The 12662-nt window shown below is 36.5% G+C and overlaps 1 protein-coding gene across 3 annotated transcripts; it reads left to right on the plus strand.

Moving 5' to 3' along the window:
- Positions 1 to 2991: 2991 nt before the first annotated feature.
- LOC139966711 (uncharacterized) lies at positions 2992 to 9057 on the plus strand. Of its 3 annotated transcripts, none has more exons than XM_071970011.1 (4): positions 2992 to 3410; positions 4497 to 5799; positions 6321 to 6432; positions 6926 to 9057. In XM_071970011.1, exons 2-4 carry the CDS (start codon positions 5192 to 5194, stop codon positions 7208 to 7210), a joined length of 1005 nt encoding a protein of 334 aa, XP_071826112.1. In that variant the 5' UTR covers positions 2992 to 3410; positions 4497 to 5191; the 3' UTR covers positions 7211 to 9057. The 3 variants fall into 3 exon arrangements, with proteins under 3 accessions (XP_071826112.1, XP_071826113.1, XP_071826111.1); XM_071970012.1 differs by having other exon boundaries at positions 2992 to 3252; XM_071970010.1 differs by having other exon boundaries at positions 2992 to 5799.
- The last annotated feature ends 3605 nt before the right edge of the window (positions 9058 to 12662 follow it).

Consider the following 12662-nt stretch of genomic DNA (forward strand, 5'->3'; position numbering starts at 1 on the left):
AATTATGATAATAATAACAACCTAGAAATACTTATTTTGGTTCTGGTCTTTGTACTCCTTTAGTCCAATGGCGTTAAAAATGCTACAGAGGGGCGTAGGAAGTTATCAGTATGGGCGGGGGGGGGGCAGATGACCGGTCGGGTTGGGGGATCATTTTCCAACTCGGATTGTATATATGCTATATGGTGGCCCAAATGGGATATTGGAAATTGATCATAAATCTCCGAATTTCTATATATTTTTTATCATACCTTCGACTTTTTTTCTCACAGTTTCGTCTTCTTTCTCAGAACTTCGACTTTACATATCGAAATTTCGACTTTCAATCTCAAAATTTCTTCAAAATTGTTGTTATCTTATATCAAAATTTGAAATTGCTATACCGTCGACATTATTATTTCTACATTTCTATATTTCGGAGGTATTTGAGGCACATTTCGACCATTTGTTATAACTTATCAGTATACTCTACTGCATTTGTGTATAGTTTATTTTAGAAATTTTTCCATATAAAAAGTCCAATTGGTAGGAACAATTAAGTCGAAATTTTGACATTTTATTTCGAACATTACCGTAGTCTATTCTATACTATCTGACTAAACGCTCGCAAAAAAGTTACGACTGTTTATATCAACATTTCTTACCTTTGGGTTTCTACAATTTCATCTCAAGGTATAAACATTTTCTTCATCGAAATTTCGACCGTTTATGTCGAAATTTCGACGTTGTGAATCGAAATTTGGAGATGTTTTCTTTCGAAACGTCGATTGCTTATTTTGAAAATATTCATTTTCCAATTTTGGGCTTTGTATTGAAATTTGTATATTACTTTTAATAACGAAGTTCAAACATAAACTGTTTATAAGGTCGTTGCTTACTCTACATTTTGACTTTCGTTTCAAATCTCTACTTTGCTGTACGATTAAATATCATTTTCTCTCCTTTCGGCTGTTTACTAAAATTGTCACTCTTTTGGACGAAATGCAACATAGGCCTATATGTATTTGTGTTTTCAATGTCGACTTTTCAAGGTCAAACATCGAGAAACAAAGTTGAAAATTCTATACTATACCACTTTGTACGTATATATATATATGGACTGTACAATGTGCATGTGATAGCCTAACACACATGGACATGGATAACCACAGACTTACCTACAGCCCAGATACACTACGAAGTATAAGGTCACATATGACCGATTTTGAACTAAGGCCACGGGTGTTCAATAGATTAAAGGAACTTAACATTGTTCGCAGGCGTAGAGGCGCACGAGCCGGTATTCAGGAGAGGTTAAAGCATACAAAGGCATCAAATTTCAGCTTTCCTTATGGCTTCTCGTCAAATATTAACAGTCTTTATGGGAAATTTATACATCTAGAACAGACAGTTGGAAATATGCCGAACCTATGTTTTATTGCCTTGCAAGAAACGAAACTTCAAACAGTTGGAAACAAATGGGAAGGTGAGAATGTTCAACACCAAGTCGCTGACGAGGCTCTTCAAATGCAGAATTTCCACATGTTCCGCCAAGATCGCGGATTCACGGCTAATGGCGGTGGTTTGATGACCTACATCTCGAAGGATTGGTCTATCAATACTCCCAAAGTGTGTTTCACCTTGTCAACACCAGACATTGAGTTACTTGCTGTGAGAGCTCATCCTCGGTTTCTGCCCAGTGACATATCCAAGGGCGTAGGAACCGGGGGGGCTGGGGGGCGCCAGCCCCCCGGTGAAAAATGTGGAGGGGCGGAAGTATCATTCCGCCCCCCCGCTTCGCAAGTCAGAAAACCCCTTTTTCATTTCCAAATGAGAAAAAAATCTCATTTGGAGCACCAAATTGCATCTAAGGCCAGGTGAAAATGCAAAATTATATACAAAATGGAGTGGGTGGGTTGAAGTGTGCTATATTGCACCAAATTGCATCTAAGGCCAGGTGAAAATGCAAAATTATATACAAAATGGAGTGGGTGGGTTGAAGTGTGCTATATTGCACCAAATTGCATCTGAGGCCACCTGGAAATGCAAAAAAAATCCAAAGGGGAGGGGGACACCCCCTCCCCTTAGACCCCTCCCCAGGCCGGCCATCAGTCTTCAGCCCCCCCACTCAAAAGTACCTTCCTACGCCACTGGACATATCAAACATGACTATCGTAAATGTGTATACTCGCCCTTCAGCAAACTTCACGGTTTCGAACGCAGCGTTGAAAAATGCTTTAACATCAATTTTAATGGAGAATCCGCGTTCATATATCATTATTGTTGGGGATCTCAACAGGGACCGTTTACCATTCCTCGAAACAATGGGCTACAACAACCTCGTAAATTTTGTCACCTTCCCAAGATCTAACACCATTTTGGATGCTGTGTATGTTAAAGGTTGGAGTTACTTCACTGCCAAGAAAATGCATCCTATAGCTACATCAGATCATTTCAGCGTTCTAATTATGCCACGATACACAGAACGTTATCGAGAAGTTCAAAAGATACCAAGACCAAAGGAAAGAGACACCAGGAAGAGTAATGTTGACAATTTACGAGTGATGTTGGATTCAACAGATTGGAGGGTTTTTACAGATACGTGTGACACATTAGATGAATTGACACAAGTAGTATCATCTTACATCAATTTTACAACTGATATCTGCATCCCTTATAGGACAATGTCACACTCAGAAGTTATGAAAAGACTGCCAGCCGATGATAAGATCAAGCAGTTGGAAAAAGAGCAAAAAGGAAGCAATTGATGATGGTGACACTGCTCTACGGAACAGGCTACAGAGATAAATAAATAAATATGTGTTCAAGAGGAGGAATGAATACTTCCAAAAGGTAACAACAGACAAACAGACAGTCTCTCTGGGATCTACTCAAATCAATACGGAAACCAGATGAACAGCATAGAAACTTGGTAAATGATGAGTTTGGCCAAAAATTAAGTCAACACTTCGGGCGTTTTAATGATGCTTCGAGCAAAGATATTTCACTTATACTACACTGTAAAAAAAAATCGTTAACGTTTGTCTTGATTTGGATTATTGTTTACAGAGGGAGAGGATTTTTCTTAGTTTAGATCACAATTCGATTATTCTAAAACCAACATCGAGTGCAAGGTTTGCCCTTATTTACGGGTAAGAAAGGAAAACTTTAGCTGGTTGAACGAAAATCTATCAGAACGCTTTTCTATTACTGAATATACGGATAAACGTTTTACCATATTATCCGGAAAGTTACTGTTACTCTGTCCAACAGGTAATGTTTATCTCTGCAAGCTTTTTTGGTGTTGACAAAAGCGCACATACGATTAATGTTAACACACGTTAGAATACATAAACCCGGTTTTCGTTAACCCATCGATCGCGACATACACGCCAACGGCCACATTCGAACCAAACTTGGTTACCAACGAGGTAAATTTCTTGAATTTTAAACAGTTTGCACCCATCAAATCAAGTATCTTAGCTCTTTCATGATACAGTAGGATATACTCAACAAAAGGGAATCGCATTTCTTTCAAAGTTTTTGATAAATTCTGTATTTTCGTGGTAGACTTCGTCACGTCGGGTTCGCTGATGCGGTGGAGATGGTTAGGCTTGCAGGAGCGTACAGCATCTGTAGTACCTTAGCCCGTATACTAACCCCTATGTTATTTGTTAGGATATATGCTACACAATGAAACGCGTATACAGTAGCTAGCTTACTACGATGAGAGTATTGTAATACAATTACAAACGTTAGGCTTATCTATTCCTAAAATAAAGCAGGCCTAAGTGTAGCCTTTATAGTTTAATATCACCTTAGAGTAAACACATACTCCCTCTTAGTTTTGGTGTTATATGGTTAGACTTTTGTAAACAAAAGGTAATTGTGCATATATTACTAGGTCAAAAAATGTACAAAGAAAGCAGGTCCTCCTGTTTTAAAAAATTAGAAAATGTGGATGGAGGCTTAAAAGTAAATAAGGCTTAGGCTTACAACTTTGGGGTTCCTTGCTGCTGAAAGCAAAAGGAAACGATGCATTCAGATTTATGTGTGTTTGGATGCATGTATATGTACCCTTATAGCTAAGGGTCAGGATTACTCAACTAGGGAATGCGCGATGTTCATCACATTCACTATGTAGATGCATTATGTTTAGTGAGTGCAAGAACATTATTGTTTTGGTAGTTATATCATGAATATTAATGAGGTCACTGGGTCAAACCTGAAAACTATACATTTTGTTAACCTACTCGAAAACCACAGTTCCCATTCTAGTGAAAGTTGGTATCGTGTAGTTAAGTAAAAACCTTAATGTGTTGATGCCTGTTAAATTTGATATATTAGCATATTAATGAGGGGGTGTGGCTTCATATAATTTTGTAACAATAAGCAATAACTTGATAGGGGAATGCTGATGTTTATCATAGAATTGACTTTCTGCTGGTATTTCATGAGGTGTCAGTTTGCCAAGGTATATTTCAAAATTTGGTGTTTTATTTTGTTTCCCAAAACAGGTGTTGGAGCTAAAACTATCACCACTTTGTGTTATCAACATTACCCACCACCATGAAAATTCTTGTTGAGTATGGTCATTCTAGGAAAGTAATTGAACTAGAAAATGAAGATACACTGTTCACTGAGTCATTATGCAATGCTCTCTGCATAATGATGAGTGTTCCATTTTCATCAGAAGAAACATTTTTCCAGTACTTTGATGAGGATTTTAAGTCATGGGTTGACCTTGAGCTTGGAACCAAAATTTTAGACAAGAGCAAGATTAAACTTAGCACTCTTCAACCTTTAGAGCCCTTGATAGGAACTGACAAACTCAATTTTAATTGTTCTGCAACTAGTGCATCTAGTTCTTGTGTGTCTGATGATGAGAGTGATAAAGCTTCCATTGAGCTTACAGTTGGATCACTTGATTTGGAATAGATATGACTCCACCAGAACTTTGTGCAGGTGTGATTGAAGATGTTCCAAATACCATACAAGAGACCACTGAAGAATCAAACAAAATGATTAGTGTAACTGAAAAAGCTGGCAGTTCTGATGATAATAGTTGGGATATTCAGTTACTTTGTATCAAGTTTAGCATGACTTTGCAGAACAAGCTTGAAAATGAAGAACAACTACAGTGGGCCCAAAAACATGAACTACTCAATCATCTTGGAGATTTTCTGTACAAAAAAAAAACAAGTACCCAGATATGCACATGAAAAGGAGAATAGCTAAACAGCTAATAACAAAATATCCTTACTTAAGGGAGCGCATTGGCTCAGGTTATGATACTTGGACTGCGGCCCTTAACAATAAATTGAAATCACTGAGGATGAAAGATTCAAGTCTCTCATTAAAAAATGCGCCTCTTAAAAGAAAAGAGAGCATTCTACAAAAGGATGTTTTCAAGAGGCCCTGCAAAGGGGAATTAAATTTCCTGCCAGTGATACCATCCACTGAAGATGATACCTCTCTGAAAAGACATAAAGAAACCATGAAAAAGGAGATGTCTAAGAAACGGGCCAAAAACTTGATTTTGATCGAGAAACTTATGGATAAAACATATCCACAACGAAGGGCATATTTAACCAATAAACCACTTGTTAAAGACTTACTTCAAGAGTATCCTGCTCTTCTGCTAACAGAAGAAATTAGCAATGAGATGACTCGTTTGGTGAACATTGATTGTACCAAGAAAGTATCAAAGTTTCCTAGATTGGCCAAAAGTATCACCTTACTGGGAAGATGTTACCTCAAGAGTGTCAAGAGTGGTCCTAAACATGACAAGATCAAAGAAATTCTACACAGGTGTGACAGGTAAGTCTTCAACTTGAATTTCAGTCAGTTTAATCTCTACCAGTGTTGTAGACCTAACAGGAGGCTTGGGTGTTTAGCCTTATGCCCCCTTCAAAAGCTTTACGCTCCCAACGATCCCCACTCCAGTGTGGACAGACTATACCCGCCACAGACCCCAAGAAATCGTTCAAAGGTAAATAAATAGGAATGCGTAATAGAGTGTTCTTTTGCGTTCATTTTTATCTTCTAATCACAAACAGATCTTAGACTAGTACCTTTCAAAAAACCTATCATCCCTTACATGAAATATTAGTCCCCTAAGAGTGCAAAAATGTCCTTTTTTGTTGCGATTGAGGAAATCCAAAACGTTACAAAGGCAAAGACCACATTTCTTTATTTCATGTGCCAACCTGCTGCTATGTTCATTGCATGTACTTATGTTATTTTTTACCCTTCTTAAAATCATGAATCGTGTATCAAACGTAAAACTATGCATGATGCAAATTATCATATTGTGTTCTTCACCATTGTTATTATTCCAGGAATATTAGAAGCTCTGAGGTAGACAGAAGAGAGGAACAGAATAAAGCAGGATTACAGTTGCTACCATTGCTGCTACGGGAAAATGAAGAAGAATTCGTTTCCTACACAAATGTAAGATCAAAGTTGGAAAAGAATATTTGTGATCATGGCATGTTTGGTATCACCTGTTTCATGTTCTGAGTAAAATAACATATCTTATGCAGGTGTAGATTCAGGGTGGGATTAACCATCCGAAGCCCCTTCCACCTTCACAATATACTTATTGCATCCATTGTAGTCAACTCCTCAATGACTTAAAGCGTTTGTGTGTAAATCATAACCTTTCTTGCATATTTCTTTATTTATAGTCTTCCAGCATGACAACAAGAACTACATCCCATTTTATGATTAAAGTTTAGTTGCTTGTATATCCTCTTACTATGGGTAAAACGTACCATAGAAGCACCAAGTCATATAGGGATGCGCACATATGGGGTATGGGAAGGATAATTGTCCAAGCATGGACCAAGTGTAATGCACTGCAAAGAGAAAGATATGTCTTATCCTGTCATTATAAACCTGTTGCATTATGACATTTTGTATGTATTGTTTTTATTCATTTCAGACTTCAAACGAATTTCAAAAGATTGCAGAGTCAGTGTCAACCCCAACAGTTATAATCAGTGAAAGTACATGTGCCATTGCTGCTGAGTCCCAAGTGCTCAAGGAAGGTGATTCTGTGGACAGTCTCATTCATCTCATCAGTATGTTTTATTGTGTCAATATTGAATACCCGAGATCATGTAACTGTACATTGACATATGTACAAAAGGAGATTTTTGAAATCACTGACAATAAAAAGGTACCAGCTAAGTTGATAACCTTTGTAACAAAAGTCGCTAGCCAATAGATGATTAACCCCAAGCGGTCTCACATGGACATGCAACATTAAGCGAATCCAGCACAGCTACTATACGATAGCAGGAAAGAAAATTAGCATGTAAAAGCGACTATACGAAAGCTTGGAAGCACAATCTAACTGCTTGTTTGTTTTTAAGATTTGGAATTCTTTGCTAGGCCTGGTGTAGATTCAGCATCGTTCATTAGGTTGGGAGTTACTGATAAAAAAGTAATGCATTGAAAAATGTAACTTTAAAACATTTTTTGAGGGGGTGAGAGGGTAGCAAATTTGTATTTTGTTGAAAATATATTCCTCCATGGGAAAAGCCCTTTAAATATTCTTTCAAATCTGGGGCAGGGGTTACACTCTTGGATCACTAGGTAAATCGTTGCTAGTAGACTGACAGTACACATGGGATGCTATGTGGTGTTGAGATTAATTATTTCAAATAATGGTAACACATAATATTTGTATATATTTAAAGTGTAATTGATTGTTTGTTCTTGCTTCATATGATACTTTGTTGTATACACCTATTTTGTCTATGGGGAGAAGGTATACTCTTGGTTAAACTAGGAAAATTGTTGTGAGTAGACAGGTGGTATTTATAAGGTGTTCGGTGGTATTGTCATTCCCACCCTCCACCCTATATGGAGCTTTTTCATTTTGTGTATTAATTTAAATAATGCTTAACACATAATCTTTGTGAATGTTTTAATTGTAATTGATTGTTTGTTCTTGCTTCAAATGATAGTGTTTGTATACATGTAGCCTTGGGTAAATAAGAAAACAATTGTTGGTTAGGCATGACGTGCTATAGTAGGTGTTTAGATGTGAGATTTGGGTGTGATAAGGTGACCTGAGATGAATCAATGTTATAATCAAGAAGCTCGTTTAAAATTCTTGATTGTAAGGTCACCGCATCCTACACCTCATTTTAAGGGATGTTTCATGTTGTATTTTTATTTTAAATAATACTAGACATGAATGTTTGCATATTATTAAATTGATATTGATTTATCTCTTCTTATCTTTATAAGTTTTAGTTGATTATTTTTAACTTGTTTGAATTCGTTTTTTGTTCTTTATGGGTGAGGGGTGTAATGCTATCAGTCCCTTTATTCTGACACTGCCAAGGCATGAAAGTATGTCAGTGGAACGATTTTACTCAGCCATGTATATAAGATGGGTGTTAGAGCTAAAGGTGGTCGGAGTTAAAATAAGGAGAAAAGTACTGGAGACCAATTTTGTCAGTTTCAAACTCACTCTCTAAGTTTCACTTGTAAAAGCAGCCCACCCTTCACCACATATAGGTGCTTGTTCCATGTGTTGTTATCTTTAGTGATACATATACAATCCTAAACTCTACATTTTTAAATTTTCATTGATAGTCTTTGCCATGGTATTATTTGTTGGGTTTTAATAAATATTTCTTACTTTAAAATCAAGTTTGTATCATTTTCAGTCTCACAGCTCTTACTATTCATTGTTATTATTCTGTACATCAGTTTTAAAAGGCAGAGAATTCCATAATATACATAATTTTCATGCAAATATATGTACTGTGTCAATAGTATTCTGAACAGATAATTGAAAGATAATCTCTAAATTCTAAAATTAGGAAGACTAAAACTGAATTCGTTGAAGGTAACTCTAAAAGTGGTAATATTTCAGGAAACACTTGCGTTTTTAAGGAGAAAACACCGTTTTCGGTTGCAGCAACTCAATATTGATGAAACACGCAAAACAGGATTAACGTTTAACCAAGATACGGTTAACATCTTATGGATTAATCTGAGGAAACCCGACTTTTGGTTGCAGCAACTTTAAACCATTTTCAAGGAAACGTTTACGATTTTTTTTTACAGTGTACCAGACCTATCAACTGCTGAACCACCAGTAATACTTAAGAAAGATGTAAAAAGACAATTTGGACTTGTTAAGATAGGAATTGCGTCTGGTTTTGATCAAATTCCCTGGTGGGTGTACAAGTATTGCTCTGAAGAATTAGCTGGCATATTCACTAATTTATATAATGTAAGTTTAAATGAGAATTCAATTCCGTCCCTATGGAAGCATGCTAAAACATCACCTGTGCCTAAAATCTCTATTCCAACATCTGTAAACGATTTTAGACCAATTGACATGTCCAGTATTGGTTTTAACTGTATGCAAAAATTATTATTTCCATACTTGACGCAGGCCATCGTATTACACGGTGATAAAAATCAGTTTGCCTACAAAAAAGGCGTGTCCTGCACAGATGCTATACTCAAGCTCGTACATTGTGTTGTTTCTGGTTTAAATCAGAGTGACACAACAGTCACTAAAGTTTTATTCTTAGATTTTTCAAGTGCTTTTAATACGGTTTTACCAAATCAGTTAATCCAAGGTTTGTGTAGTTTTATCGATGAGCCATGGCTTATACATTGGTTGGCTAATTTTTTACAAGGATGGTCCCGACAAGTCAAGCTACAGAAAGGTTATTCAGAGGAATCAAATATTACAGTGGGAGTCCCCCAGGGAGGTCCTCTATCTGCGTTACTTTTTACAATATACACAGATGATATACGTTCTTCTATGGGGTGTGATGTAATTAAGTACGCTGATGATACAGCTATATCCTGTAACATTTCAAAGCGGACACACCTTGAAAATCAAAATGACTATAAATCCTGTATTGATAATATGGTCAATTTGTGTGAGCAGAAGAACCTCTTACTTAATCCAAAGAAATCTAAAGAAATAATTTTTGAAAACATTAACATTAAACATCAAGGTCTCATTCAGACCAGGAATCAGAAAACTTATGTTCAAGGCTCCATTGTTGAGCGGGTATCTCATACTATGTACTTATAGGAGTTGATATTGACGCCAAGTTAACCTTTACTAAACATATATCTAAATCGATGTCTAAGGTGTATTATATTGTATCAACGTTGGCATACATTACTCCTTATTTTCATTCTAATGTAAGAGATAAGGTTTTCAACTCATCAATTCTGCCAGTGATTGTGTATGCAGTTCCTGTCTGGTATCACTTTCTACTTGAAAAGGACAAGAAAAGAATTAGAAGTTTCTTGAAATACTGCTCAAAAATATTTAATCTCGACTATGAAAGCCTTGTTGGTAAAGTAAACACTGCTGCTAAAGATGAATTCATAAGACTAGCTAAGAATATACATAGTTCTAAAGATCACCCACTTCACTCAGAGTTGATCTCTCTGTGCAATAGAACCAGCAAGTACAATCTACGTAATCCTACTATCTTGCCACCTTTTAGAATTATGCTTTTTAAGAACTCATTTATCTACAGAGCAGCCATTTATATTCAAAATGGGTTCTTAGAATCTCTGTTATAATCCTTTTAATCTTTAATCTTTAAAACTTCTAATCCTCTATCTTATTTCTTGTTTTTGTTCGTGCTTTCATTTTTGTACATGTTTACGTCTTTTATGTATCAATTTTATGTGTCCTATTTATAAATTTTATAATTTATACTGGAATAAAGAAATTGAAATTGAATTGAAATTGAAATTGAAAATTGAAATTGAATTGAATTGAAATTGAAATTGATGTCTTATACGCTTCCGTACTACTTTATAAGAAAAGTCACCTAAGATTCCTAAGAAGGAACATGGGCTAGAAAAACCAAGCAACCGAACTACCGTGATCCGCTCTTCACCCCCCCCCAGGTCCCCCCGTTCCCCTTGCATCGAGAATGTGATTGTGCATGTGATCATCGACAGGTGTGCTTAACGATTCACCCTATGAAAAACATAATGCTACACATGAATCTTTCCCGAACGGCCATACTAAGTTTTGTTACATTTTCTCTAAAACGCCCTCAATATTTAATAGCCTATTATGGCCCAGAGCCATGTATACATGGATCTGATTACACCAACTTAAGGTGCTGACCCACATATGTTGATTTTTTTTTTCGTGCGGATGACAATCTTTCCACGGATTCTTTTCTACGAACGTCATAAACAGTGATACCACCATTCAATACAAATTTCTGTTCTTGCCGTCTTGTGTGCTTTGATGTCCTTTTCTTGCGGTGAGTTAATTTTGTTGCTGTTGGTTTGTTTTTTTGTTTTTTTCGTTTTTCTTATGCAAATAATCATGCAAGTCTAAAGTATCGTTAGTTTCCCAATTTAAACTCTGAACGGAGAGCGAAGACACATGCAGACGAGAGATTTCCAGTTAAAAAAAAAAGATATAGCCTATTGATTACTGCTAACTACGATGCAACAATGACATGATTCGCGGCTACACAGTGAACAACTGTTATGTTATTACAGACCCTCCGGATTCCATCCCCCTTTCTAGGGTCAGCAATGAAGTTATAGTCCTGAACCGCAACTCTAACTTCTAGTCGATTCAACTTGACTCAACGCAATCTTTAACTGAAACTGATACAACAACATAGGTATTAGAAAAAAACCTAAATGTTCTCTATGCGCAACTCTTATGTAATTATCAGGCTGTGTGTAACATCTGTCCAAATCATAGAAATTGACCTAGAGCTATTTCAATTTCTATGGTCCAAATACAGATAAACAGACAATGAAATCATAACGATTAATCGACAATTGTCAAACTACAAGGTTAACTCTTCTTTTTTTTCACTCTTTCTGATTTGACCCTTGCCATTTCCAAAGGACACGTTGGAAGGCTAACGGTCATTGGTCATCAGAATTAAAATATAATAAACTAGTCAAAAATTACAGGGCGTTTTACACGATATGAATATAAGTAATCATTTTACTATCATGCAGACTATGCAAACTATCAGAGCCGTAGATACCGCATTGCAAACTATCTAAGCGTAGCGCCACCATGAGTTGGCGCGAAGCGCACAAGAAAATTTTGGCTGAAAATGCCTCCTAGAGTCCCAGATCACTGGAAATGACACTTCCCAGGCCTTGTAAGTTGCATCTTAGCATTTTCTCTTTGCAATTACCAGCGATATCATAAAAACATACAAACAAAATATGCTCAAGGAGGGGGGCGGCTGAACCCTTTGCCCACCCCCCCCCCCCCCCTTGGCTACGCGCCTGCCCTGCTTTCACTGGGTCAAAATTTCAAAGTATATCATACTGAAAATAAACGGATGATAAAGCAGTTTACAACTGTTGACGCAATTTCCTGCCCCATGATCACAATAACTAACTGGCCATACTGGCATGTGAGTTAGAAAATAATCTTGGATGACACAGCAATATTAGACTATTCATCTGTGCATGCACTATGCAAGTGATTCGTGTTACGACATCAAATCATTTTATGACGTCAGTGTTCAAAATATTGACATTATGAAAAAGTTTGCTTTTGAAGAGTGTCCTGCTATAAGCTTGATCGAAATGTCAGGTACTCTAACTATTGTACATATATAAATACACAAGCTGTTTAAAGTAGATTTTTCAAAACATATCAACAATTTATTAATAATTAT

Source organism: Apostichopus japonicus, chromosome 4 (assembly GCF_037975245.1).
Source record: "Apostichopus japonicus isolate 1M-3 chromosome 4, ASM3797524v1, whole genome shotgun sequence".
Lineage (NCBI taxonomy): Eukaryota > Metazoa > Echinodermata > Holothuroidea > Aspidochirotida > Stichopodidae > Apostichopus > Apostichopus japonicus.